This window comes from Metarhizium robertsii (assembly GCF_000187425.2).
Source record: "Metarhizium robertsii ARSEF 23 chromosome Unknown MAA_Scf_5, whole genome shotgun sequence".
NCBI classification, from domain to species: Eukaryota; Fungi; Ascomycota; class Sordariomycetes; order Hypocreales; family Clavicipitaceae; genus Metarhizium; species Metarhizium robertsii.
Genome location: NW_011942193.1, coordinates 1,377,248 through 1,404,267, shown reverse-complemented (window position 1 = coordinate 1,404,267; position 27,020 = coordinate 1,377,248). Strand labels below are relative to the sequence as shown.

At 52.8% G+C, this 27,020-nt stretch overlaps 8 protein-coding genes across 8 annotated transcripts; 4 read left to right on the top strand and 4 right to left on the bottom strand.

The window, feature by feature from the left end:
• Nucleotides 1–6,279: 6,279 nt before the first annotated feature.
• Nucleotides 6,280–9,130, top strand: MAA_04234 (serine/threonine-protein kinase sck1; the record flags this gene model as incomplete). The annotated part of the gene is made up of 2 exons (XM_007822232.1): nt 6,280–7,556; nt 7,678–9,130. 2 exons carry the CDS (start codon nt 6,280–6,282, stop codon nt 9,128–9,130), a joined length of 2,730 nt encoding a protein of 909 aa, XP_007820423.1.
• A 1,621-nt stretch (nt 9,131–10,751) lies between these two features.
• On the bottom strand, nt 10,752–11,588 carry MAA_04235 (ATP synthase H chain; the record flags this gene model as incomplete). The annotated part of the gene is made up of 3 exons (XM_007822233.1): nt 10,752–11,023; nt 11,364–11,457; nt 11,562–11,588. The coding sequence occupies 3 exons, from the start codon at nt 11,586–11,588 to the stop codon at nt 10,752–10,754; spliced, it is 393 nt and encodes a 130-aa protein (XP_007820424.1).
• Nucleotides 11,589–12,400: 812 nt separating this feature from the next.
• MAA_11219 (hydroxymethylglutaryl-CoA reductase) lies at nt 12,401–13,739 on the bottom strand (the record flags this gene model as incomplete). Its single annotated transcript, XM_011413199.1, has 3 exons — nt 12,401–12,754; nt 12,839–13,605; nt 13,694–13,739. 3 exons carry the CDS (start codon nt 13,737–13,739, stop codon nt 12,401–12,403), a joined length of 1,167 nt encoding a protein of 388 aa, XP_011411501.1.
• A 1,329-nt stretch (nt 13,740–15,068) lies between these two features.
• Nucleotides 15,069–15,392, top strand: MAA_11218 (uncharacterized protein; the record flags this gene model as incomplete). Its single annotated transcript, XM_011413198.1, has 1 exon — nt 15,069–15,392. The coding sequence occupies one exon, from the start codon at nt 15,069–15,071 to the stop codon at nt 15,390–15,392; it is 324 nt and encodes a 107-aa protein (XP_011411500.1).
• Nucleotides 15,393–16,140: 748 nt separating this feature from the next.
• MAA_04236 (serine/threonine-protein kinase psk1) lies at nt 16,141–17,682 on the bottom strand (the record flags this gene model as incomplete). Its single annotated transcript, XM_007822234.1, has 1 exon — nt 16,141–17,682. The coding sequence occupies one exon, from the start codon at nt 17,680–17,682 to the stop codon at nt 16,141–16,143; it is 1,542 nt and encodes a 513-aa protein (XP_007820425.1).
• A 1,440-nt stretch (nt 17,683–19,122) lies between these two features.
• MAA_04237 (U4/U6 small nuclear ribonucleoprotein Prp4) lies at nt 19,123–20,682 on the top strand (the record flags this gene model as incomplete). Its single annotated transcript, XM_007822235.1, has 1 exon — nt 19,123–20,682. One exon carries the CDS (start codon nt 19,123–19,125, stop codon nt 20,680–20,682), a length of 1,560 nt encoding a protein of 519 aa, XP_007820426.1.
• Nucleotides 20,683–21,351: 669 nt separating this feature from the next.
• On the top strand, nt 21,352–22,721 carry MAA_04238 (cyclin-K; the record flags this gene model as incomplete). Its single annotated transcript, XM_007822236.1, has 2 exons — nt 21,352–21,819; nt 21,915–22,721. 2 exons carry the CDS (start codon nt 21,352–21,354, stop codon nt 22,719–22,721), a joined length of 1,275 nt encoding a protein of 424 aa, XP_007820427.1.
• Nucleotides 22,722–25,013: 2,292 nt separating this feature from the next.
• MAA_04239 (inosine-uridine preferring nucleoside hydrolase) lies at nt 25,014–26,625 on the bottom strand (the record flags this gene model as incomplete). The annotated part of the gene is made up of 4 exons (XM_007822237.2): nt 25,014–26,002; nt 26,143–26,312; nt 26,408–26,510; nt 26,589–26,625. The coding sequence occupies 4 exons, from the start codon at nt 26,623–26,625 to the stop codon at nt 25,014–25,016; spliced, it is 1,299 nt and encodes a 432-aa protein (XP_007820428.2).
• Nucleotides 26,626–27,020: the final 395 nt, after the last annotated feature.

Below are 27,020 nucleotides of genomic sequence, written 5' to 3'. Positions count from 1 at the left end.
TAGCGTTTATATAAATCATAGCCAATCGCCGCGAGCGCGCAGCGATGAATAGAAAATATGCTCAACAACAATTATAAAGTCAAGACACAAGCCAGCAAGTAAGCTAGAGACCTCAATCGGGCCAAAGTTCTTGACTCGACAAGGCGCTCGACGGGGCTTAACCCACATGATACATCTAGTCCATGGCAAAAGTTGAATTTACCCTGCACAGATGAAATTCTCAAAGTCGCGCCCCCAGCAATCCACGTATCAACGACGAGACAAACCGGGCAATAATTGGCATTTATTTAATTTAAACGCCAAGAGACACATGCAAAAACACAATTTCCAAAGCCCCCAAATAAAAGCCCAGAGAGCCTTGTACATGCTCCAAAAGCTGCGCTCGATTACAGATCCGGGCTGTCAACCGCCTGTGTCACTCACCTACGATCTTGCTCGCCAACTCAACAAAACTGCTGTGGGGAAAGGATTGCAGCCTTGCAAGATGAACAAACAAAAACCTCGTAGTTAAACTGCCATGTAGCCACCAGTACCAGCTACTAGGTAACTTACCTAGTACACACGCATATCATGACTGGCACTATAGCACATTGCAAGAACGTATTCCAGAGGAGTTTACGGAACCCACTAGCATGGGTAGACGCCACAACTACAGGAGTATTAATCCCAAGAATTGGACCCAAGATGAAGAATCACAAGTGTCTAGCATTTTCCAACACGTCTTATGCCCTAAAGCCAAGACAGGGCGGTTTGCATAGGCTTTGGCACCCGTGTTTGAGGCACGCATATGAGTAATGACTGTATCAGATCTCAGAGAGACAAATATCATGCATAAGAATTCAATGGAACGCAGCATGCCACCCCCATAACATCATTTCATGCCATCAAAAGGCCAGATATACTATTATTTCTATACGCGTATAATGTAGAAAAACCAATCTGATAGGACAATTGCGCACCATCATAAGTACTAGTAGCGAATTTATTACACTGTAAAAGAGTCAATGTAGAGCATAGGACGGCTCCATTGTCGCTCGATTGTGGCTTCTGTTGGTCCATCTTTAACATTGACCCAAGACAGTCTAATCCAACATCTTCGCAAATAGCATCACTGCTCTGCCATTGAGCTACGCGGCATTGATCACGTGTACGGAGTAGAGGGGGACTTATTCTGCCCTCGGATGTGATGAGCCATAAGGCACTCCGTACGGAGTACATCCGTACTCTCTCGCCATGACGGCACGGCCGGGCAAAGTGGACAGATTCAATGTTTCTCAGAAGATGACCCATGATTTCTCGAGCGACGGATATCCCTACCGCTCACAATGACATGTGTTTCAGTTGCGCACATCTGGTCTCGCTCCACAATGGCGACTCAGCTCATATGACGACCTTTGTCGGCGGGAAAGGTACGGAGTATCGATGAAAGAGAGTGAAAATACCGAGTCTCCATCGACTACAGTGTCGAGAGCTGTCCTAAGTGGTCTCAATTTTACATGATGATCCGTGAAACAAGCACACGCATCTTGCTCGCTTGCATGCCAGAAGTCGGATAGTTTCTCCCGTGACTCGGGGAGACTGAAGTGCCGCAGCCGCCACCGATAAGCCAAAGCTCCATGGGAAGACGGTGGGATCGATGGATGATGATGGGGGACAAGCGCATCACCACACAGGCCAGTCTGGCCCCTCTGTTGGCGAACTTCCAGGAGGTCCAAATGGCGCGACAGAGCCTGGTCTGGTTCAATGTTGATCATCAATTGATATGGATTCCAAGTTTGGGCGCCGCGAATGCTCCAAGACGCCAGTGCCTGGAACGCCCGTAAGGCTGTAACGCCTGTAGTGCCTCAACTCGACTGTTATGCCTCAACTGTAACGCCTGCAACGCCTGCAACGCTTGCAACGCTCCAGTGGGGTTCGGGTGGATGAAGCGTCGATGGCGAAAAGGCGGGGTTGATGGATGGCTTGACTCCGATTGAGGATACCAGCAGCGACTGGCACTGGGGGCAATTGCAGTTGAAAGAGGAGCAGCTCGAGGTGGCAAAAACTTGCAGGCCTGGTTGGCCAGGCGGTGCATGTGCGGTGATAACAACAACGGCAGGCGCTGCACGGAGTAGTAGTACTCGGTAGGTCCCAAGGCAGGTCTCAAGTGAGGCTCTCGTGAGTCGTAGGCCCTGGCGGGGGGAGAAGTCTGGTCGTAAAGATGACAAGTCTCATTCGTAAGCGTGGGTGGGATGCATGTGGAAAGACATGGCTGATTGACACCTGCGACCCTGGCCAAGGATCAGCACCCTACTACTCCGTACTCCGTAAGTACTTGGGTATTCAAGACCTGGTGCAATGCTATGCATGCGCTGAAATGCAAACTCTGACCGCATGTGCAGCAAAGCTGGGCAGTATCATGTCGTTCGCAGGTACTCAAATGCACCATTCTATCTTGTTTGCCTCCCCGGTGGCTTGCGAGATCAGATGCCAGGCCAATCAAAGCAAATGGTGCACTGTTGGAGCAAGCTATTTATACGAGCTGTAAGAATTGCAACCGTCGAATCCGATAGCCTGGGCACCCAGGTAGGCTCCAGGAGCCCCGATATAGCTGCATACTTAAGTAGTATTGACCGTTTTTGCGAACATTGTACTCCGTACCACGCGCTCTGACGAAGCTTTGCAGAAAGACTCGGTGAGACCGGGATACGTACTTAATCGGTATGTACGTATGTACAATGTTCCAAGCTGACCAGTACCCATGACATCAGCCGTGAGCAAGCTCAATGTCCAAGACTCCAGCCCGGTGTTTGGGCTGCGCCTGTGGCTTCAAGCACCGGACACCATTCTTTCTGGCATATCTGGCTTTGCTTTGCTTTGCTTTGCTGAGGCGGCATGCTTGATGGAGCGAATGACTCAGACGACGGCTGGCCATGATGATGGTTTCTACAACCACCGTCGACACAAGCGTTGCCAAAGCCAGCAGAGTTCAGAGTTCAGACAGGGTGGCTCCCGGTCGACGGTCCAGTTTCTCAAATGGTCACATCGTCATTGCCCCCCGGTTCCCCACGTAAAGACCAGTGGAGGAGCTGCACAAGACAAAAGCTGACGAGTTGAGGAGTCACCCGCACTCTGAGGCACTGGTATGGGGGAAATGGAGCCATGGAGCTCGATTGGAGACGATGCTTGGCCGCAGCTCCATGGTCAGATCCATCACCACGGCCATACTACCGAGTAGTATGTAAGCTCGAGTGACCGATTGACAGACTCCATGTCCCTCCATGTCCAGATGCCTTTGCCCCTCCCCTCACCCGAGCGCGAGGCTTTGCTCTGCGAAGTGTCTGGTGCATCCAGAGTCGGGACTGTACATAGTCTGGCAGGCCTTTTTTTTTTTTCCACATTTTCGCCTTGTCCATTTCGACTCGCCCCTCCCCAAAAAAGGGTCTCCATGTCCTGTCATGCCTCCTCCCCATGTCTTCCACGCTTCCCGTCCACTTGAGCAAAGCAACCTTCTCCGCTGCACCTACAACACACGACTTCATCTTGCGAATTCCTGAACCGTACATACGGCTCCAGCACTGCTTCGAAACCTCTCCAGCGACCGACCCGAACGCGTGGCGTGCGTGACGCCTCACCACAAACTCGCCCAGTCTCTGATCTACCCCCCTCCTCTGTGTCCGTCCTGGCAGGCTTCCGTGTGGTCTCGTCGCTTTTGATCCAGCTGGGATACATACCTCTCCAGCCATGTCCGGCAGCGAGAGCGCCCATGTCCACACTCACGCCCACGCCCACGCCGGCCATGGCGGCTCTGCTGGCGGCTTCGACCTGCTGAGGCGAGCCACGCAGGCCATGATGTCAAAGTATGTGCACCGCTTTCTTTGTCGAGTTTGCAGTTTGCTATAGTTTTCGCATGCACCATTTGCCACAGTTTAACCATCAGACTCTTTGCGCGGCTGCCTGCTTCATAAGCACCATTGAGCCCACCAAGGCTGCGCACCACTGCTCATCTGGCAAGTGCCATTCCATTCATTCCAGCCCTTTTAGCCCCGGGCTGTCGGTTCCTTCGATGCATCATTGATGCTTCTAGCCTGACAGGCCGTTGCAAATCGTGTCAAACTTGCCGGGAGTCCGGAGCTGTGCCTCCTGTTGATTCCAGGCGCTTCTTGCTTGGCTTGGGAGCCAAATGCGGCTATCGAGTGGTGGTTGGCTGCGCTTCTGTTCCATTTCGCACCGTGTCGCACCGGGCCCTATACGTCTCGGCCGGGGCGTGGAATCAGTCAGGACCAGAGGTCAACTGGTGCGAGCAAGTCAGACCCAAATCCTTCAAGGCTCAACCATGCTGTTGGAGTCCGGGCCGAGACATGTCGTGTGTTGTTGCGGCTTCATCACAACCAAGTAGCCGCCTGCGCTGGATGCAGGAGCTCGGCACATCAGCAGCCATCCTTTCGGGATGGAATTTTTCAAAATGATGTCTTCTCTTGTCGTTTGTATCCTGTCCATTTGCACCGCTGTTTTGGACTCGGGTTCCTCGCGCTGTCGGCCACGCATGGAAGGGATATCGACCTGTCCGATGTCTCTCGCCAGGGCGGCATCGTGTGTTTCTGAAGTGGCGGCAGCCGCACCTGCCGCCTTGCTTGGGTACTACTAGCACCAGACTGGACGTCTCTCAAGTGCTATGCGGGCCTGAAGGCGAGGTCCTCGTCGCCTGGCTCCTGCCCTGCCGTCTCAGTTACTCGGCGCCACGCGACCATTGTTCGGGCGGGCTCTTCTCGTGGGACCCGCCAGATCGATCGCCTCAGATGTCAAGCTGGTCCATCAGCGGCCGGGCACTGACACCGAGTACCGCGTCTCACTCACGCAGCAGCAGCAGCAGCCGGCGGTGCCGCACCCCGTCCTTGTCACTACTTCTAAGTACTTAGAGGCTGTGTGTCCTGCCTGGTACATGCCACCCGGGTACTACTTGACGACGCACTACTCCGTACGGCACTGGACATACAATACTACATTACGCATGCATGCATTACCCGGCCATCCTGCTGCCTGGACGCATTGTTGTGCTCAGATAAGGGTGCCGGGCTATGCCGACACTGCAACGGCTCATCTGGCACATGGCAGATGCCGCAGTTCCATCCAAAAGCCGGAAATACCTCCCGCGCTGACTTTGGCCCTTCGGCATGGCCGTGGGCAAGGGCCATTGTCAAGCACTGCTGAGCCCAAAGCGGGCAATCGAACAGACGGCGCCACAACGCCGGGTGGTGCACCAGTGTTGCAAGTTCCAGGCAATTTTTTAATCTTGGAGGACTTGCAAAGCGTCTGACTCGCTCATGACACAACCGCCGGGTGCTCTAGTAGGGTACATGGCGCCATCGGAGGCTCAGGCGTGCCGACATGGATGTCCACGCACCGTCGAGTCCCATGTTGGCGGCCCTTTGCTAGTCTGTGACCGCTAGAGCTCAGCTCAAGCCTGCACAGCAATGGCGCCTCCGTCAACGGCCTGGCGAAACCAGGGCTGGCAGCACCGAGTACCGGGTACAGAAGTACACACTGCAGAGTGCAACTGATGGAACATTGAAGCTAGACTTTTTGGGCTGTCGCGCCACAGCCAGTGGTCGACGGGCCAGCCACAGTTACAGTTGCCTGACTCTTTTTTTTCCCCTTTGGCTTTTGAGGCGGCAGCTCAAATCAAGCCTCGACATCTCCACTACTTTGTCACCGTCGCGCACTCCAGCAGGGCTCCAGCAGGGCTCCAGCGTGGTCGCTCCGGCGCAAAAATTCATTCATCTCGTCATCCCTTTTGCCCTTGCCGTCAGGCGCAGAATTAAGCAACCTGGGCTTTTTTGGCTGCGCACCCGCTGTCGGAATCGCTTCCACGCACGCCTCCCCTTTGTGTGCATAACTTTTTTTTTCTTTTCCCCTTCTTCCTCGTACAGTTGCCTCGTTGTTTTGTTGTTGTTCCTTTGCACGCAACCACCGCAGCAATCCCTTTGTTTTTCTCGCCTTTTCTTATACCCAGGTTCCCCATTCTGGCTGGCCTGCTCTGGTTCTCCGGTTCCGTGTTTTCCTCGCAGCCACTCTTGTGCATCGCGGGATTCACACTTGGCCTTGCGCCCCTCCCTGCAAAACCACTTGTAGGCTCTTGGCCGCCGTCATGAACTAGTGTTCCCACCAAATCTCTCTCACCGTTCTTCCTCCCCCCGTCTTTCTCCCAGGGCAATCTCGTCTTTTCCCTTATCTTTTTTCCTGTCGCCCAGTCATTTGTTTCCACAATTGGCACGTCCATCCGGAGTGCCTGAATCGACAATGCCCGTTGTTGACCCATCATCCAACAGGACCGCCGCTGCCGACGAAGATGGAGCGGATCACATCGGCTCTGACACACCACGGTCTGGCGTAGCGACCCCCCAACCCGACCTCCACGACAAACGTCTGCCGGGAATCATGAGCTACTTCAGCCAGGTTCGTCAAGATCCTCCTGCAACCGACACTTCTACTTGTGCTTCCTGCGTTCCTGTTCCTTTGGTGCCTGTCGGCTCCGACGCCGGCTCCACATCCTCGTCCTTGGATCACCAGCCAGATCTGCCAGCCCAGAGGCACTCTCCTACCTCTTCGGAGAAGCAGCAGCCGAGTCTTTGCCAGAATTCGTTGTGCTGCGCCCGAAGCGTGTCAGATTGCCATCTTCCAATGCCTTTGGAAAAGCTTGGTCTTGCTTCGAGCCACGTCTTACCATCAAGCATGGCTTCGCATCCGTACCCTACTCCTCCTTCCTCACAGCCGTCATACTCCGAAAGCTCTTCATGTAAAGGCGCAAACTTCGAAGACGGAGAGGCTGCCAAGACGGCCTCCCATGGAAGAACGTCAATACATGAAATCCGCCAACGGATTAGCTCTCCTGCACCTGCAGTCTCAACCCAGCAAGACAGTGTGGGCGCGGGCTCGGAGCTTGTATCACCCCCTGCCACGTCACAAACACCCCCCTCGTCGTCATCTTCGTCATCCTCACCGTCCAAAACCATCCCCAAACTCCCCCAAACCTCTGCCCCAAGCAAGTGGTTCTCGCTCGAAGGACTCAAAGAGCTAACGCGTGGTGTCATCTTCAAGAGTGGTCCGCCGACTCCCACAAGAGCCTTATCTGCTGCCCACTCTTCTCAATCAGACGGCAGAGACACCCCAAGCCGAACTAGCAATGATGGAGCAGAAACGGCCAGCGGAACACAGACCCCACGAACCGCCGGCGTTCAACCTCCCGCTCAAAAAGGCAAGCTGACTATCAAAATCGTCGAGGCGCGTGGATTGCGAAAGTGCCGCGATCCCTACGTTGTCGCAGTATTCCAACGAAGTGAACTCATTTCGGGTGGTCCACGGGCCATCGAAGAGGAGGAGACTTTAAGTGCTACCCCGTCCGGGCTCGGTGGCATTCCTATACAACGCCAGGGCAGCGACTCGGGTCGCCCGCCAATGGCCATCCCCATGAGGAGTCGTCAGAGCAGCAATACGAGTATTCACGACTACAACACCTTTCGCAATCGAACTATCCGTGCGCCATCGAGCAATCCTAAATGGGACGCCGAAGCAGTCTTGTATGTGATCTCTCTCTCTCTCTCTATCTCTCTCTTTTTTTTTTTTTTGGCGCGCAACTCTTTCTACTGGAGGTTTGCCTACTCTTCTCTCCTCTCCAATGTGCTAACGAGTTGAAAATAGCGATGTTGTGGACACCGACATGTTGGTCGACATTTCGGTTTACGATCACACTGCTACCGGAGAGGAATTTCTTGGCCATGTTGATTTCCAAGCTGGGAAAGACGGCGAGGGTCCCGTGAGAGGATGGTTCACATTACGCGGACATGCGGATACTATCGCCGAAAATGCGCCGACCGGCGAAATATACGTTGAAGCCTTTTATCAGAGTTCTGAGAAGAAACATTTCGGACCCAGTGATTTCGAAATCTTGAAGCTTATTGGCAAGGGTACTTTTGGACAGGTCTATCAGGTACGAAAGCGAGATACACAACGAATCTATGCAATGAAGGTGTTGCAAAAGAAGGTAATCGTGCAGAAAAAAGAGGTGGCCCACACTGTTGGTGAACGCAATATTCTCGTGCGGACAGCTACCTCGGACTCGCCCTTCATCGTCGGCCTCAAATTCTCCTTTCAAACTCCCTCTGAACTGTACTTGGTTACCGATTATATGTCTGGAGGAGAGCTGTTCTGGCACTTGCAGAAAGAAGGTCGATTTGACGAAAGACGGGCCAAGTTCTACATTGCCGAGTTGATTTTAGCCATTCAGCATTTGCATAACAACGATATTGTATATCGTGACCTCAAACCGGAAAATATCCTCCTCGACGCCAACGGTCATATCGCCTTGTGCGACTTCGGTCTATCCAAGGCCAATTTGACCAAGAACGACACTACCAATACGTTTTGCGGCACGACAGAGTACCTCGCCCCCGAAGTTCTTTTAGACGAATCTGGTTATACCAAGATGGTAGACTTCTGGTCTCTCGGTGTTTTGGTCTTTGAAATGTGCTGCGGTTGGAGTCCTTTCTATGCAGAAGATACCCAACAAATGTACAAGAACATTGCTTTCGGCAAGGTCCGATTCCCCCGCGATACCCTTTCGCAGGAAGGCCGGAACTTTGTCAAGGGATTGCTTAATAGAAATCCAAAGCACCGACTCGGCGCAACGGATGATGCCGAAGAGCTGAAGCGCCACCCGTTCTTTGCTGACATTGACTGGGATATTCTTGCAAAGAAGCTCATTACGCCCCCCTTTAAGCCGAAGTTGAAGTCGGAGACCGATGTCTCCTATTTTGACCCCGAGTTCACCACCGCCCTTGAACAAAACGGCTCTCTCAACGAACGAGCTGCTGCATTGGCCCGTGGCTACGCCGCTTCAACACCCCTGTCTCCATCTGTCCAAGCAAATTTTCAGGGCTTCACCTTTGTCGATGAGAGTGCTTTGGACGACCACATGAGGGATCGATTCAGAAACGATGATGAGGATATGGACGATGCTCAAGCACACCAAGATGAGGATGATTGGGATAATTTGGATGACATTGACCTGCGTAAAGCAAATCGCATGAGCGGCATTGTGAAGACGTCAACCGCAGACGAACACATGGTGGGTGGTGCTCACTTTGATGTGTAACCGAATTTTACATCCTCGGGGCGAAGAGGGGTAAAAAAAAAACAACGGAAAATCCAGCGCTGGCAATTAGTTTACCCAGTACGTTATATCTTGCTGTCACCCCATTTCTCCGACGACTTTTTCCTCAGCATGAAATGGGTTTATTCGGTAATACTGCATATGGGGAGGGTTCGGCTCTCTGTTCTTTTTTTTTCGGTTCTTTTTGGCTGTTTTTAGTCGCTTTCACCATGTGTTTTTTATATCATTTTTTGCATCGGCATCTTCTCATGGGACCTCAACGAGCTGGAGGATACTCGGCGTTTTATGGTTGTGAGGTGGGATGCTGGAGCTGGCACCTGGTTTTGCTCTTCTCGCCTGTAAATACTGGCACCCAGGCCTCGTTGTTGAAAGTCAGTAAAGTCCAAAAAATGGGAATAATAAGGGGCTTCTTCACTGTCTAACGTGCTGCATTTTCTATGTCAGGATGCGAAAAAGAGAGAGAGAGAGAGAGAAAGATGGGGAAACTGTGTTTTTATGTCGATATGTGCCGCATGATGGTGGGGAGTCGGGAAGGCAGGTTAATGGTTTGGCAAAGAAAGCCTGAAGACGGCAGCTGCTCTTGTGAGACACATGGGGTCATTGTGAGGCAGCACAGGCGCATTAATGCATACATTGTGTGGTCATGCTCTCGAGTATGAAGAGCAGCCATTTACAAAAGTTTAAACACAATAAAACGTTTGGCAAACCGTCGTGGTTCCCTCTCGTTTCTTGAAGCTTTACGTGTATGACTCGTCTTGGTGTCGATTCCATTGTACGATAGAAGAGAGCATTTCCGAGCCGAGTAAGGACGGCCGTCCATGCTCGTTCCGGTCTAGGGTTCTGTGTGGCTTATCAAGCAGCTTAGTTTCTACAGACAGCTGATCCTTGGTACTACATACGTGCAACCTGATGTAGGTTGAGGTGTGAAAGGGGGTTTTTGTCGAGACGACTTGGGAGAGTTGTGTTTCCCTCCTTCTGGCTAGTAATTGTACTCTTGTATCGACCTACCTGGCGCTGGTATTGATTGCTTGGAGTTTTGGGTTGAATAGCACACCATGGTGTTGGGGTTGCGGCTCGTCATTCATCTGCCCGGGCTATAATATATAATGCCCTTCTTTTTCAACACGGGGAAAATGTATGCGCAGCGGAGCTTGTCCGCCTGTCGGCAGAGAGGTGTGCTTCCCTGACGAAGCTTTGTAAACATGGAATTTAAGCGGTGTAGTGGCAACGTTTCACGGCGCGGCAGCGGTAGGCCAAGTTTGATGGTACACGGGTAAGTTTGATTTCTTTGCTTACTTCTCTTCGCATTCGCAAAACGGCCAAGTCCTACGCCCCTAATGGAGGCTTGTTAAGAGGAAAATGTACAATAGGATTATCGACTCCATCGTCACCCACCACCACCTGAACGTCTTGTCCTTCGTGGCCGGCTCTGTCCTCTCGGTGAGACGAGACAGCGCCGTCAGCTTGTTACACAAAAGAAAACACTCCTCTGCCGCGCATGTCGTCGTGTCTGGGGACACTAGAACATGCCAGACACCCTCCTCTTCCACCTTTAAAAATGTCGAGTTCTATTATCAGCTTCCGAAGATGTGTTGTATGGAATCTAGTGGGCGGCCTCGTCTTCCTCCTCGGCCTCGAGCCAGTCGGGGAGGGCGGCGGAACCACTCTGGCTGGTCTGGGCGGCATCCTGGCCTTCAATCTCGACGGCCATGCTCTCGTACTCCTTCAGGTTGCTGGCGAGGTCCGACTCTTCGGGGGAGGCGGGGGTCTTGGGCATGGCGAATGCCTGGACGTGGCCATCAGCGTCGGACTCCTTGACGGCGGGGGTCTTGTAAGCCCTGATCTCCTTCAGGTAGAGATCCTGGACGAAGTCGGCTATGAAGAGAGAGCAATATTAGCCACGTAGGTTCCCGCTTGGTTCGTGTGTATGTGGACGTTAGGTGGGTAAATGTTCACGAGGCTAGGAAAGACAGGGCGATGGTTGAGTCGTGTCGCTTGTGTACTTGGCAGAAAGCATCAACAATCACCCAGATAATGCAGCTATTCTAGCTGCATGTGTGTCGGGTGCCTGTCGGGGGGGATGGCGGATTCGGGATAAGCAGATGATGCCGACGGGTATAGCCGTGAGAGGTGCCACCTCCTCATTTGTCGGAGTGACAACGCGGTCGAAATCTGGGGTGAAGAAGGTAAAAGGGGGCAAACACATGTTTCTCACCTTTCCTCGAGACGGTTGGGGCAATGAAGCCTCGAGCCTGGACAGCATTGCCTCTGGTAACTCGAGCGACGGCGCGGACGGCCGAGGTGGCGCGCTGTTGGCCGAATCAGTTCCAAGCTCCCTACAATGAAGGCCGCCTCGAGCTTTCGAGCGTTGCGGGCGTCGACAGCGTTGCAAAAATGGTGGTTATCAACTTACCGTGGCCCTGGACAGTTGGCTGAGCATTGTGAATGATTGGGTGTTGCTCAATCGGGAACCCTGACTATTGGGGGGGAGATATGGTCTGAGGCTTTTGTGAAAATCGTGATGTCGATTTCCCCCGGCTGAGTCGGCCAGCAGTGTAAATTTCTGCCTCAGGCTGAGCTGCATCACTGGCGGTCCAAAACTAGCAGCACGTGATCACGGGTGTTCTTGGCTTTCAACTTCACACGTCTGTCCGATTGCCACCGACTAGGCATCTTGTCATTACCGGTGACTTGGTGAAGAATATTTTGGTGATTGGCTTGTTTTGAACTGAGCAAGATTTGGGCAAAAAATTTTTGGCTTTAGTCCTTGATTCTGTTTTTGCAATTGGATCTCGAACTCAACGGGCAGAGGTGGACCGCGGTACGGCCAAACCCGAGGATGCTCAGAACCGGAGACATGGTGAAATCCACAGGTGCAACACCAAACCTTGATACTTTTACCCGATGGGAGAGAACAGAAAGCGTGCTAGAAGTGAGTCTACTAGGATAGTATATCACACAACTGGCTCGATTTGCTATTTAGGTTGCGCAAAAGGAATCTTATTACGGCGTATTTACTACTCTGCAGATCTTGCAAGTCGGCTAATATAGAACATTAGAATTCTCAACAGAAGGACCGCCACTTTTCTCCCATTTCACCCGACTAACATGTTGTTGTCCGGGTGGAACTCCTTCAATTTCATATCGCATCTTGAGAACCAGGCTGCAAAGGGATATTTTACTATAACGAACGCCTGCACACACTCTCCCGGCTCTCAGCTCCAAGCTTCCCGGCCTGGAGACTGCAACCTTTTACATTTTCGCAAGCTCGGTTTGGGACGATGATTGATAATGTCGGGTTTGTTGCCTTCTCCTCTTAATAATACCGAAACCCATCCCGGCAAGGTACATGACAGAGACCAGGGTCGCCACTATGGCGTAGGTGACCACAAATCGTGAAGACGCTCCGGCGAAGTGAAGGCCAATGCCTCCATTGACAATACCCAGGATCATTATGATACGTCCGTACCAGGTGTGAACGTGACTGATGGGGCCACGCTGCCCGTGTTTGAGAAAATGCGTGTGGTGCAGCCAGCCGAGGACTGGCTGTATTGTCATTAGGATGGAGACGGCAAGACCCAGTTGCATATGTGCATCCTGAAAGAGCTGGAGACAGAATGTTAGCAGCCTCGAAACAACAATCGACCTGGGTCAAGGCCTGGATGGAATTAAAAGGGGGGGGAGCTGTACCGAGCCGGCCCGCGAAGAGATAACGCAGCCGAGAGCAAATCCAACCCACATTCCGACAAATGCAAGCAGCTGCCAGCTAGCATGGATAAGCCATCTACCAAGCAGAGGCATAAGGGCTGATCCAACTGGGTACCCAATCAGGAAAGCAACGGCCATGACGATGCCATGCGCATATAACATGGCCATACCATTGCCCTCGTCGGTCTCAACTCCGCTAGGATTGGGCTTGGTATTGCCATTCGTGGCGGGAGTGAGAAAAGGGTTCGAGTCGGAAGCAATGGTGGCTTGTTCTAGGTTGACCGAGAAGCCTGAAAAGGCATCATGGAACGAAATTGGCTCAGAGGGACTGGACGAGTCGATGGCTGCACCCATGTTCCAGGCATAAAGCCAGCTCGAGGAACTAGTTATAGCAATATCGGAACAATTTTTGCACAGTACATTGGCAACAAGGTTTCCATTGACGACCCCCGATCCAGGAAGCAGTTCAACGTCTGAACGAGCTTGGTACTCGGGCATGACGTGTCCTTTGCCTGGTCTAGTGCTGAGGGTCACGCCGCTTCCATTGGAATAGACGACGAACATGCTCGATCCCATCATGGCGGACCCTGTACCCAAGGCAAACCATGATAATGAGGAAGGGCCTCGAAGCTGGAAGTAGAGATTGCCTGGACTTGTCCTGCTGCTGCCGGCGGGTATACCCCATTGGAAACACAGCTCCCCGTCGCCTGGACAGGTGGCCGCTAGGGCAGCCTCTGTGATTGACGCATCTGTTGGCGGGAACGTATTTTCTTGTCAGTATTCCCATGGCTAGAGCGTGAATTCTGTCGGCTGCTGGAGGGAGCAGAGAGCACTTACACGCTGCAATGGTGGCAGCAACAACTGCTTTCATTGAAAGTTTCATGTTGGGCTCCTTGGATAATGTGTAAATGAGTAGACGATTTCTAGAGTCGAATCAGACGATGAAAGCCACTGGATAGGTAAAAAGAGGGATCAAATGGCATTCGATGTCGACGAACTCGTCGAGTCAGGGCCAGCCTGTGAAGAGTCAAACAGACGTTTCGCCATGTATTTGAAGCACCTCAACCTCACGGCGAGGACGGCAAGACAGAGCTAATATATCCACAGACTGCATGATGACGAACAGAATGAAAGTCCAGTAAATGGAGGCGCCACACGTAACGAGCCAAGGGGTTCTGGCTAGTACTATGTTGGATGATGCCTGCTCCATGGCGTGGTTTCAAAACTCCCCCTCACACGACCCCGGACCCAGGAGCGGCAGCCAAAGAGGCCAGCGATATTTCACACAGGGCTTGCCAAGCAGCCGGGATAGATGAAGATGTTTGAGAGGGGCACGTCAGGTCGACGCCGAGATGTATTTTCAGCAGGGTCAAGGCCATGACGAGGACGGCCAGCCTGAAGAGAAGACATGTTCGGACAGGTTTCAATCTACCCTCTTTTTTCCTTGCCAAAGGCCCCAGACTTGTTGCACAGATCTAGGCCGAGGGCTATGCTGCGGCATCTGTGTCTCGGCAGGCAGTGCGCGGCCACCGAGGCGCTGGATACAACAGTCACGGCACGCATGAAGCACAGCGATGGGAAGATTGGTGACGATTTCGATGGCTGGGCTGGAGCGTGCGCCGAGGGCATTGCCAAAGACTATTGATCGTCGGACGAGTACCCATTGCCAAGCAAAAGTCCTCCAACGGCAGCTTTTGACTTGAAGCGCCAACTGCTTCGGGAATCGTCACTCTTCCTGCGCAGTAAACAGTCACCACGCTCCCGTGAGTTGGCTACACACGCAACAACTCGACGGCGTAGAGTGAACTGTGAACTGCGCGATCAGTACCGAATAGGGATGTCTTTTGCCTGTTTTAGACGTATTTGGGGCGTGGCTACAATGCCAGATGCTCCAAGGAATACGATATAGTTACCAAGATTTACAACCCGTCGAGTCCGCAATGTCAACGGGCCAAGAACAAAGTTACCGCAGCTCACCAAGCGCGACACGCCTCCAGGGCACACGAGCCAAAATAAAATTAAAATACGCCAAGATCGGAAGCATCTTGGCAACTCGGCAGACGTTGCAATGACCCAACCACGTCGGGTGTGTTTCTCATACGTCGCTCTGCGCCCCTCCCTTCCCCAGGCCAAGATCATCCCGACTAATAAGCCTCAATCAATCGATATCTGCGCCGGCTTTCGAATCGGCACCGGCGTCGATGCACACGCAATGCCCTCTGTGAATCGCTGGCTCCGCGGACAGCGCAGCAACGGCGGCCTCCCGGCGGATGATGCCCCCAAACGCCGCCACTCACCCTTCGTCGTCTTGGCGGTCAAACTTGAACAGTCTTGCGGAATGTCGGGGCGGGCTTCGTCCCAGGGCTCATCCCGTCAATGCAATCAATTGGAGGTTGCGCCCAGCTCGGCCAGGAAAACATCGACCCTCCGAGTACAAAACCCATCCATCTGGCCTGCCTCCCGCAAGGCGCCCAAGCGCATCCGTGGGAGGGAGCGCGAAGCAGGCTCAATCAAGATATCCCTAGCAGTTAGATAGATTCGCAATGGCTGATGGCTCGATTAGCCTTTTCCTACCTGTTTCACGCCGGCACTAGATGAAACCACACTTTGCCGTGTGTCAAGACGCGTCAATTGGCAGGGGACCGTTGGCCAAAAGCAGGGCCCTCCATCTATGACACAAGATAAGAGACACTGCCCGTGGCATGGCTTCACGTATATAGTAGTAGTATGATGATGCGTCCCATCTTCGTGTCGCATGTGACGGCGCAATTGGCAAGTTAGTTCCCCCCACCGGTCGATCGCAAACAAAGATAGAGCACGAGAAAGGAATAAAGAGAAAAACTAAACACTACAAAGTTGTAACATGAAAACTTGACATTCGCTAGCCATGTATCAAACATCATCTCCCGACGATAAAACACCCTGATCGCCTCTGTCTAAGCTGCTCATTTGTCAATCCACCCCCATCTTTGTAGGTGACGTCTACTCTAAAAGTTCCAAGTTGAATGAATGCATCGATTCAAAACCATTGCAGGCGTGTATATCATAACCACGCCGAGCAAAAGACATACAAACGCGACACGCAAGCAACCCCGCCCCACGAATGTCCACGGATAATGGAAAACAGGGCACAATCCCAAGGCAAAAGACAAAATTGGCCCATACGCTCGTCACTGCCACAAGCACATGCGAAATTGGACCACCCGGCCAACTCTGCTCCGAAAGAAACCTGTTGCTCGCAGCACCCGTTCTGAGATTTTGGGTCCCCAACACAAGCCAATACTTTACACACCATTGGCCACTGAGAACATGCCGCTCTCAAGTAGGCTCGATGATGCCACAAAGCTAAAGCCCCCAAACACATCATCCTTAGTCGATCCGCTCATCGGCCACGCGTCTTTAGACGTCACCAACGGGCTGAGGGCCAAGTCTGTAAATTCAGGAGCAAAGTTCTCAGCAAGCTCTGGGTCTGTAATCATGGGCTGGATGGGTGGTTCCAGTTCCCGAGCCTCGAGCTTCTTCCAGTCAATCTTGCGAAAAAACCGGTGCTTCTTGAGAGTCAGCAAATCTTTGGGCATGCAGTATCCCAGTCTCTTGTGGGGGTCCTTTCGCAGAAGCCGCGTGAGCAGATCCTTTGCATCGGGACTAAGAAAGTACGGCATGACGAGCTTTTGCTTGACAATGTTGTCCTGGATCTTGGCGTGGTTCTGGCCTCGAAACGGCGGGTTGCCCGTCATGAGATCGTAGCCCAGCGCACCAAAGGACCACCAGTCTACGGCTTTCCCGTACCGCTTGCCAAGAATGACTTCGGGCGCCATGTACTCAACCGTCCCGAGAATCGAGTTGCAGCTGTCCTCGGATTTCTCCACGGCCACTTTGGACAGACCAAAATCTGTGAGGAGCAAATGACCGTCGGCGTCCAAGAGGCAGTTCTCCGGCTTGAGGTCACGATACACAACTCCGAGGTTGTTGTGGAGGTGAGAGATGGCGAGCAACATTTCTGCCATGTAGAAAGCAGCCACCGTCTCGGAAAACATCTTTTCCGTGTTGAGGTGAGTAAACAGCTCTCCACCCTGTCCGTACTCCAGAATGAGATAGAGTTTCTCGAGGTCCTGGAAGGCGTAGTAGAGCTTCACGACAAACGGGTGTCGGTTCACGGATTCGAGTACTTGGCGCTCCGTCTTGGTCTGCTCAATGAGCTTCCTGTGCACGACTAGCGATGCCTTCTTGAGCTGTTTCTGCGCATAAAGCCTCCCGGTTGCACGCTGTTTAACGAGGAGGACAGTACCATAGGTTCCTTTACCCAAGCAACGGAGGGGCTCGAATTCCTCCGAAGTCATCTTACGCTTTGGGTTTAAGCCGCCTTCAACGAAGCCAGATCGCTCCCGGACACTCTCGCTGACAAAATCACTCTCCAGGGTAACCTCGTAGCTGGTCGATCCACACTCTGAACTATCGCTGCCCGCTTCACTGCGTGCTCCCTCCCGGCTTTGGGCGCGACTGTTGAGCTCTGTGGTGATTCCAGATCGAACTTCGGGACGGCCACCGTTTCGGGCTACAGAGCTTGAGCGCGAAGACGTGTCGAGACTGAAGTGGTCCATTTGCATTCGCAGTTTCGCAATACCAGACACGGTTGGAGACGGCACCGCCTTCAAGACTGGGCTGCAGTTGGCGCTGACAAAGTCGTCGATCCGGGTTCGATCTCTTCGAGAAGCCAGGGTTGGGGTCTCTGAGGCACCATAGTCGGAATCTTCGTCTCCAGAGGTAACGGGAGTGCCCGTAAAGCCACGCACGACGGTGCGGGCTGGATTGGCCGGGCTTATCATGATGGTACCTGAAAAAGCGGGAGGGCTTCGTAGAAGAGTCGTCTAGGGGCCGTATGGTATTGGATGGTACGATGCCGGTCAGGTTGATGAGCTCGCTCAGGTCGTGCCCCGGCGTCGCTCCGGATCCGCGCGCTTCTCCGTGATGAATGGAAGGTCGATCTCGTAGTGGCTCACAAAGCGCATCTGGTACTTGAAGAATGAGGTTCGCATATGGGAAGGCTTTTGTATATGCATTGGACAACGGCTTGCAGGGCGGGTTTGTACGGCGGGTTCTGTGTGGTCGTGATGTTCACCAGATGGTGTACAGGGCTAAGGGGGAAGGGAAGCAAAAAAAGCGAGGAGCCGGCTGAGAGACGCCAGCGTGTTTATTAGAAGACTGGTGCATAAGCATCAATTACCACTTAGTGTAGTACAGAAATTCATAGGGCAGTGCGCCCGCCGCACAAGGGCGGACGGACATGACACAGACCAGACACGGGTGGACATGGGCGAGTACTGACCCTCCACTAGTAGGAGCAGCTTGAATAAGGCCAGCGGCATAAGAAAAAAAAAGCCCTAGGAACCCCGAGTCGATAAAATTAAGATTTTTTTTTTTTTTTTTTTTGCCCAAAAAATGATTCCCCGCTAAAATGGACTACTAATTAGGGAGCAGGTTACGGCGCACCCCGTACTGCTGCTGTTCATGTCCGTGGCTGCAAGTGATCGGGTAGCCGTCAGCGCGTGGGGCGGCCAGTAAAAGTCTGGTATCAGACATCCATCATTGCAGAATCCCTGTCGCGAGAACATGGCAGGGCCACGGGCCGACGCTACAGGCAGCCCGCGATCGGCCGACCAGGTTTCAAAGGTTGCCGAGTTCATTTCCCAACTGCACAGCTTCTTCAGGGTAGTCGGTGCTCCTTATCGCTCGCCGACAGTGGCTGCCTCGTCCGAAAATACCTTGAGTCGACAAAGCCATTGTTCAGTCAGCCATGGCTTGTGACACAAAGGAGTCACCACAAACACGACAGCTAATGGCCAAAAAAGCTGCCCTCGGCGGAACATGTCTGGTACACCGGCCCACATGGAGGTGTCTGTCAGGCTGCAACTCGTGGTACCGGACATGTTAGCTGTCGGTCTTGGTGTATGTACTCCGTACATACGGAGTATTGCGCCTGGATGCTCCAACATCGAAGCCCCACTCACCTCCAGCCAGAGCAGCCCTGCAAGTGGTTAATTTTTAGAGCCGCTCGCAACCACCACTAGCGAACCAAACTTCAAAAAGATTCAACCGCCGAGAGCTCTCTGTTAGCTCGTTACACGACCTCCCATCCTGGGTAGAACGTCAATCAACATCTGCATCATACATCGAAGCTTCTATAGCAAATTGCTGGCCTATTCTGCCTCCATCCGACCGCCCAGCAACGACAGTCTTGGCACCGTCCTTGACGACAGCAAGGCATCATGATGCACCCGTCGCGTCAGGCATATGTCGAGGAGGCCCATTCGCCTGCGGGCATTGCGCTAGAAGATTTGAAGGATGATACAGACTACGACATGCCCATGGCGCCGGGCGCACCTCCCGAGAAGACGTCAGCCATCCTCGACCAGTTCAATCGAAAACGACTTGCTGCGACAATTGCTGTGCCCACGGATGATGGCCGCGTTCGAGCAAAGCTCAGGGAGATTGGAGAGCCCATCACATTCTTCGGGGAGGGACCAGGCGATCGTCGCGACCGGTTACGAGAGCTGATGACCATTCAAGCCGAACTTGCTGGTCTCGAAAAAGGCGATGTTGACATGGAAGATGCCCCGGCCGAAGAAGAGGCCGAGGAACAGGAAGAGGAATTCTATTCCAGAGGAGGCGAGAAACTCCTGAAAGCGAGAATGTACATTGCAGAGTACTCGCTGCCTCGAGCCAAACAAAGGGTTGCCTATCAAAAGCAGGAGGCGACCATTCCTTTGCGAACCCACGTCAAGTTTCGGAAACAGATCAAGGAAAAGCTGCAAGAGTTTGAGCTACAAGGCAGCCAGACAGTTGGGCAAAGATACATAAGCATGACCAGAATATCGCCCAACGGAGAGCTAGTGGCCGTGGGTAACTGGGGCGGCCAGGTCAAGTTGGTAGAGATTCCCAATCTGACCGAGAAGATGAATCTACGAGGCCACACCAACAAGATCAGTGGTTTATCTTGGTTTCCTGGGGCGACCCTTCCAGACCAAGCAGTCTCCCCAGACGCTGTAAATCTGGCTTCTGGCGGGGCCGAGGGACTGGTGCAGCTGTGGTCACTGAATCAGGACACCCCTTTGTCGACATTACAAGGACATACACAGCGCGTCTGTCGTGTAGAGTTTCATCCATCCGGTCGTTACCTCGCCTCAGCGTCAGATGATACATCATGGAGACTCTGGGACGTTGAGAGCACCGCCGAAGTGCTGCTGCAAGAAGGCCATTCAAGAGGCGTCTACGCACTGAGCTTCAACACCGACGGATCCCTCTTGGCTACCGCTGGTCTGGATAGCATTGGTCGTATCTGGGACTTGCGATCTGGAAGAACAGTCATGATTCTGGACGGCCATTTAGACGGCCACATCAAGCCTATCCATGCGCTCGACTGGGGCTCAGACGGCCATCGGGTCTTGTCTGGATCCGCCGACGGCTGGGTCAAATGCTGGGATGTCCGTAAGGTCCAAAGAACAGGGGGCGTCGGCGCCCACAACAGTGCCGTCTCAGATATGCGATGGTTCAAAGGCGTCGATGATCCTCTTGACGGAACTCCACCTGGTGTGGATGAAAAGGGAGCCCAGATTCCCAAGAAGTCTGGAACTTTCTTCCTGTCGTGTGGGTTCGATAAGGAAGTCAAGATCTTCTCAGCGGATGACTGGACGCTGATACAAACCTTGAGTGGGCATACGGGACCGGTTGCAAGTGTGGATTATAGCAGAGACGGCAAATGGATAGTGAGTGGCGGTCATGACCGGACAGTCAAGCTTTGGGGTCGAAACAATAGCGAGCCGTTGTAGAATGTCGCAATGTATGTTACAGGTACAGGTAAAATAATAGAGCATGTGATACCCTCCACTTTGCTCCATGTCTCCCTGGTATTCATCATCTTACTTGGCCTATTTGTATGGTCCAGTTGTCTTCTCCATGGCAAAATTTCCCCCTTCTTTTGTTTCTCGACAAGTCAGTCCATCATCATTAGTGCATATCGTGTCTTTGAAGAACTAAGATCGCGTAGCACGATGATGTGCCGGATGCCAACCATTGCAAGTACCCAGCTGTGTTACTACCGTTTTGAATGCTCCCCGTTGGCCTGTTACGTACATACTCCGTACGATATCAAAACGCTGTCATTCTGTCATTACGCCGAGTTGCCAGTGGCGCCCGGCAACCAGACGTTTAGCCTAGTTAATGCATGGTGGTGTGGGTCAGGTGACCGGGTACGTTCTTAATTTGGCCGATAAGATAACTCGCCCAGACCGGTTGACGAGCGACTGGTTGGCTGTCATCCCATCCAGTCAGGCATTTCCAACCAGCATTTGGTCCCTCCACCAAACACCAAAAAGTCGATCCCTCTCCGCGCCCACGCAAGCCTACCTCGACCACAAGCACGAGGTAGCCCCTTCTCCATGGTTTTTCGAGGTCGCCTTGTCTCCTGGATTGCCCACCCGACATAGAATCTGCTGGATATGGCGAGCATAGACCGCTACCGTCCGCCTCGCGAGGGTTATCAGCCGCCCGCCCTCCCTGGGGGCTCTCGAGCCGACGGGCCATCACGATCTCCCCTGCCTCGACGAGAAATCCCGCCTGCCGCCCCGACGCCTCCTCAGAATAGTGCGCGGACGTCTCCTCCGCGGCCTCAAGCACAACCGCAGTCCAACGAACAGTCGCCGGCGCAGTCTGGCCACAATAGCCAAAGCACGGTGGCGAATCAATGGTCATTTACGTCAGAGGAAGTTGTGAGCACACCCAGCGTTATCGACGGATTACCGCCATCAGAGGAAAGACTCCGGCGGTCAAAGGGTGTCAATTTTATCTACCAGGCTGGCGTGATGCTGGACTTGCCCCAGATCACCCTGTGGGTGGCCGGGGTATTCTTTCACAGATTTTTCATGCGCTTCAGCATGGTGCAGGAGAAGGGCGGCATACACCACTACGTAAGTCGACTGCATCTGCCAAGTGTCGGCGGCGAGCTGTGATGGCTTTGAAAACAATGTTTGTTTCTAACCACGCGCGGTTTTGGGGTTTACAGAATATTGCTGCTACAGCGCTGTTCCTGGCCAACAAGGTTGAGGAAAACTGCCGAAAGACAAAAGAAATCATCATTGCCGTTGCCAAGGTGGCTCAGAAGAATGCAAAGCTTGAAATCGACGAGCAAAGTAAGGAATACTGGAGATGGCGAGACAGCATACTGACCTACGAGGAGATCATGCTGGAGCAGTTGACCTTTGATCTCATGATTGATAATCCGTACCGGCACCTCTTTGAACTTCTCGGCCAGCTAGACATTGTACACAATAAGAATCTCCGACAAGCTGCCTGGGCTTTCTGCAACGACGCCTGTTTGACGGCAATTCCTCTGTTAATCGAAGCACGGGATGTGGCGATTAGTGCCATTTTCTTCGCTAGTGTCCATACGCACCAACAGATTGATGATATCAATGGCGAGCCGTGGTGGAGATACTTGAATGGAGATGAGGAACGCTGTACCAACGCCATCGAGGTGATGCGCCAGTTCTACACGGAGAATCCGCTCAGAAAGCAGAACCCGTCGCTGCCATCACCCGCATTCGACTTGGAGAACACGCGAAGGCGCGCCGACACACTGCTTAGCCAGCCTGACACGCTATCCTCGAATGGCACACCCATGGAATTGGATAGAGCCAGTCCCAGTAGGAGCCCTGCACCGAGGCCGAATGGCGCTGATCGGGGGGATGGAAGCATGCCAAGGTCACCGATGAAAAGAAAAGATGCTGAAGCTGATGGAGCGGTCGATTGCGGAAGAGCAGAAAAACGTGCCAGGGTATCAGAAGACGAAGGCGAGTTGGTGGAGGACTAGAGTGCTTTCGCTGGAGTGTCCGATTAGGTGAAGTGTTTTTTGTCCTTTTCTTCCCCTCGAACCTGTATGGCGTTATGGACAGAATTGAATCGCTAGACTTTGTTGGCTTTGACCATGGGAGATATTGGCAGGGCCCCTAGCTTCCTCTTTTTGTATGTATGAACCTAGCATGAGACGGCGTCACGGATGGTCGTGGGCGCCATTGAGGAGCCTTTGAAGGCATTTGGGTAGCCACAGCAAAACCACCAAACATGTTTACGTGTGCAGATATCCACGAGAAACAACAAGTCGCCTAGATACCCAGGTATTGGGCCATTAATCAATACGACTTACGAGGCATGTGTGAACAAAATGCGAATCAGAAGTGAGCAACTGTTGAAAACCATGTGGCACGCAGGGTAGCTTCACGAGCAGTCTGGTACCAGATAGGCCCACACAAGGCCACAAGGCACTCCAATCACCGTTGAGGAAAAAAAAAAGGGAGGAAGGGGGTGGAGACAAAACAGGCAGCCACACCGCAACAACGGCCCTCCCTGCTGATTGGCTGCCTTTCTGCCACCCGCCAGATCACACCGCCCGCAGCAGCAGCTATAAAATTCTCGCCTGCCCGCCTGCTTTTTGGAATTTTTCTTTCCTTTCTTCTTTAGCTCTCTTTGCCTTTTGGCTTAGATCAAGTGTAGTATCTGTTCTTTTCAGTTTAATCTCTGAAAGGTCTCTATTGAGACCAATCTAGATTATTCTTATTTTTGGCCCTCGGGCAGTTTCCTCTGTGCTTGCACATGCTTCTGCCCACAGTGTCCCTGGTATTACACTGCCTCCAGGTGACGCGAACCTCTTCTGTTTTTTCATTGCTTTTGCTGGCTTGTCCGGTGGGGTGAAGAAGGAACTTTGCTACTGTTTTGGAAGTTTTAAGAGCGGATGGTGGGCATGAAACAACCTGTTGGGATACAGACGTAAACGGTCGAGGGAGAAATCTGCTTGCAAATTTGGGAATATTATGCGTCTAGGAACTGGGCTTGCGAAAGAGCTGTTCACACATGTGTCTGTCTGTAGATGTTGAAGTCGCATTGGAGCTGGTGAGTCGGGTTTTTGCGAGAAAAGGTCGTGATGGATGATGCTATTTTGTGATAAAAATTGAAGTGTCTGCTCAACTTCATCCTTTGATCTACCGTATTTTGAGTCCGTGCTGTACGACATAATGTATCCAGTGCTTCCTGACTAGAGAAACAACGCTATTCGATAATATTGCCAAGCAAAAGATGTCCCAGCATGTCTCGCGCGTCTCGAGTTCATCGTTTTTCCTTGCCTTCAACCTCGTGCCAGAATTTTGTGCGGTGACTCGAAAATTCAGCCCAACTTGGCTTAGCGCCTCTGTGCCTGTGGGAGCCAACCTCCAAGCTGCCCTGTGCCGACGATAGCTGAACAAGGTGCATACATACAATTCCCCCACCACCACCACCACCAAACCCTCTTCGCTCGTCCGCCCTCACGGCCTGCCTGCCCGCCCGCCTGCCCGTTGCGACAGTTAGGATTCTGCAAATATGGCGACTCTAGGAGGATACTTGAACAGTACGTGTTTCTTCTGCACACTCAGCTGTTTCCGCACCCCTCTTACTGACGTGCTTCAAACCTGCAGAAAAGGTCCTTGTGGTGACCGCCGATTCGCGAATCTTGGTCGGCACGCTCGCAGCCTGCGACCAATCCACCAATTTGGTATGCGACACTCTACTTTCCCCCCCTACACTCTTCCCTACGGCCATGACACGGCGCAGCTCTAACGTCTTGTGCGTGGGTAGGTCTTGACCGGAACGGAAGAACGGGTCATCCACGAAGCGGATGATCACGAACCCTCGGAAATCCACCCCCTTGGCTTATATCTTGTACGGGGCGACAACGTGTGCTCCGTCGGCTTGATAGACGAGAGCCTAGACGAAAGCATCAACTGGACAGAGGTCAAGGGGTCGGAAATTGGCGGAATCAAACATGTCTAGAGGGAACAGGCAGCAGGGAGTAGGTATCGAGGCACGACACGGACGACGATTCTGTGTTTATGATTGGAACTACCGGCATGAGGCGGCGTTTTGGAGTCAAACAAGGGACGACCTGGAAGAATTTGGGGGCGTTTTGTTTTTGTGAAGAAAAATGCTACTTCTTTCGAGCTTGACGGCAACGTGGACAAAGAGTCCAGCAGCTACAGCAGGTCATTATACTTTTCGCTGCAGGATTACGCAGCTCTTGAAACTCTATATAATATTCTCTTCTTCCTCTCCTTCTTTTTTCTTTTCTTTTTATTTACGAAAACACGCGTTTCATCCAAACATCCTTGAAAATATCCGCGCCGGGAGACTCGACGAGACGGTTCACTCGGTTGCCTTTGAGGACGCTCAGCCAGCCGAATGTGTCGCCTGGAGCCTCGTCCTTGGTGATGACATTGGGATCGTCACGGGGATCCAGAGATGCCAAAGCCGCCAGCTCGGCAGGCTTACTTCGCAGTCGATTGTCGACGACATGCATGCCGCGGGTCCATTGGCCTGAAGTTTCGACACGAATGTCCTCCAACTTGGCGGGGAACTTCCATTTGGGGTCATCATGAGTCAGCATGTACCATATTGTGAGGGGATCGTGTAGGGAGAGCCCAGGCTCGCTTCCGTTGCCCTCCATCCTCTCGATCTGGCTGAAGGCTCCCTGGATAAAGTGCGACGTCCAAGTGGCCAAGGGGCTACCTGCGTCAATATAAGACTGAATACGTTCGGCGAAGAAGTTCCTGGTGATGAGGTGAGGGGTGGTGATGTCGAGAGGGGCAAGGGTCAGCTTCAGTTGGCGCGAGAGCTTCTCCGGATATGCGCGGAGAGTAGACAGCTTCTCGGGAAGAGGGGGCATGGTAGATGCCGGGTTGTACGAGGTCAGCGCATAGACGCGAGCAGCGGCGACTGTGTCGGCGTAGCAGTTGAACTCGGCGACGGGCGTAATGTTTCCCTCGACATTGACGGCCCCGCCCATGACGACGAGTTCCTTGACGCGGAGGAAGGTTTCGGGGTCCTCGGCGGCTGCCAAGGCAACATTTGTCAGGGGGCCTACGGCGCAGATGGAGACTGTGTCAATGGGGTTCTCTTTGAGGATTCGCAGAATCTCCTTGTGGGCAGGCTCTTTGGAAGGTGTGAAGAAGGGGGAGTGCGCGTGAGCCTCCGCCGCTGCGTCTGCTTGGAAGAGGGATTTCCAAGTCTCGGCTGGGGAGAGGTGAGGATGTGCTTCGTGGACGTTGTGCAAGCCATCCAGACCGTCTATCATGAACAAGCCGGGTTAGTTTAGAGACGAGAAGAAAAATTTAAACCAATAGAGCCACCAAAGGTGGAAGACATCAAACCCCGGGGGTCAGTATGCACACAAGGGTCTTCCGTCCCTGGACTGATGCAGCACTTACGGAAGTAATCAGCCATCAAGCACTCGTCCTCGAGGGAGTGTTCAGGCCCAACAGCAACGATGGGCCTGCTCTTCTTCATGGTCTCGAATCCCTCGGCTCTACCAGTGGATTTTCTCCATTCCATCTCCTTTTCCAAGACGTGAAACATGGCGACGACGTTGCGAAGGCAGCTTGGCATCTGTTAGTTTGCGCCGTCTCCCATATCTCTAAACTAAAAAGTGACAGGAACAATAATAAGGAGAAGAGGAGCCATCCAATGTCTCACCTCTGCAGAGGAACGTTTCCATATGTGACGGACAACATGGCCACGTCGAGCTCTTCCGGCGAGGCACTCAAGGCCAAGAGCATGGCCATGACGTCGTCGACGCCTGGGAAATGCCCCTATCAGCCCATTGAACAAGAAAGCAGCTACACGACCGCGGCGTCTGTGGTGTTGTGTTACCTACCGGGGTCGGTGTCAATGATGATCTTTTGCGGCGCCATCTTTTGCTGGTGCGCTGTTGTATATAGGCGGTTGGGAAGGGTCAAGTATGTCCAAGCCAAGATATAGCACCGCTCGAAAGGGAAGACGGAGTGGCAAGATTAAAAAAATAAAGGCGCCCTACGAATTCAGTCCTATTGACGCCTTGTGGGAACCGCCGTCCCCTCTTCTTTGGCGCGGATTGCTGATGTCGCCTTGCAGTATATCCTAGCTAGCGGCTAGAGAGCTGAATTTGGAAATTCCGGGCAGGAAAGCCGCGCCGGGAGATATTGTATGTATGTATGTATGTATGCACATGCATACGCACATTACCTAAATAAATATGTATGTCGCGGGCCGGGTGATGAGACTTGACAGTTAGCCCGGCGGTGCCAGGCTGATAGGATCAAATGAGCAG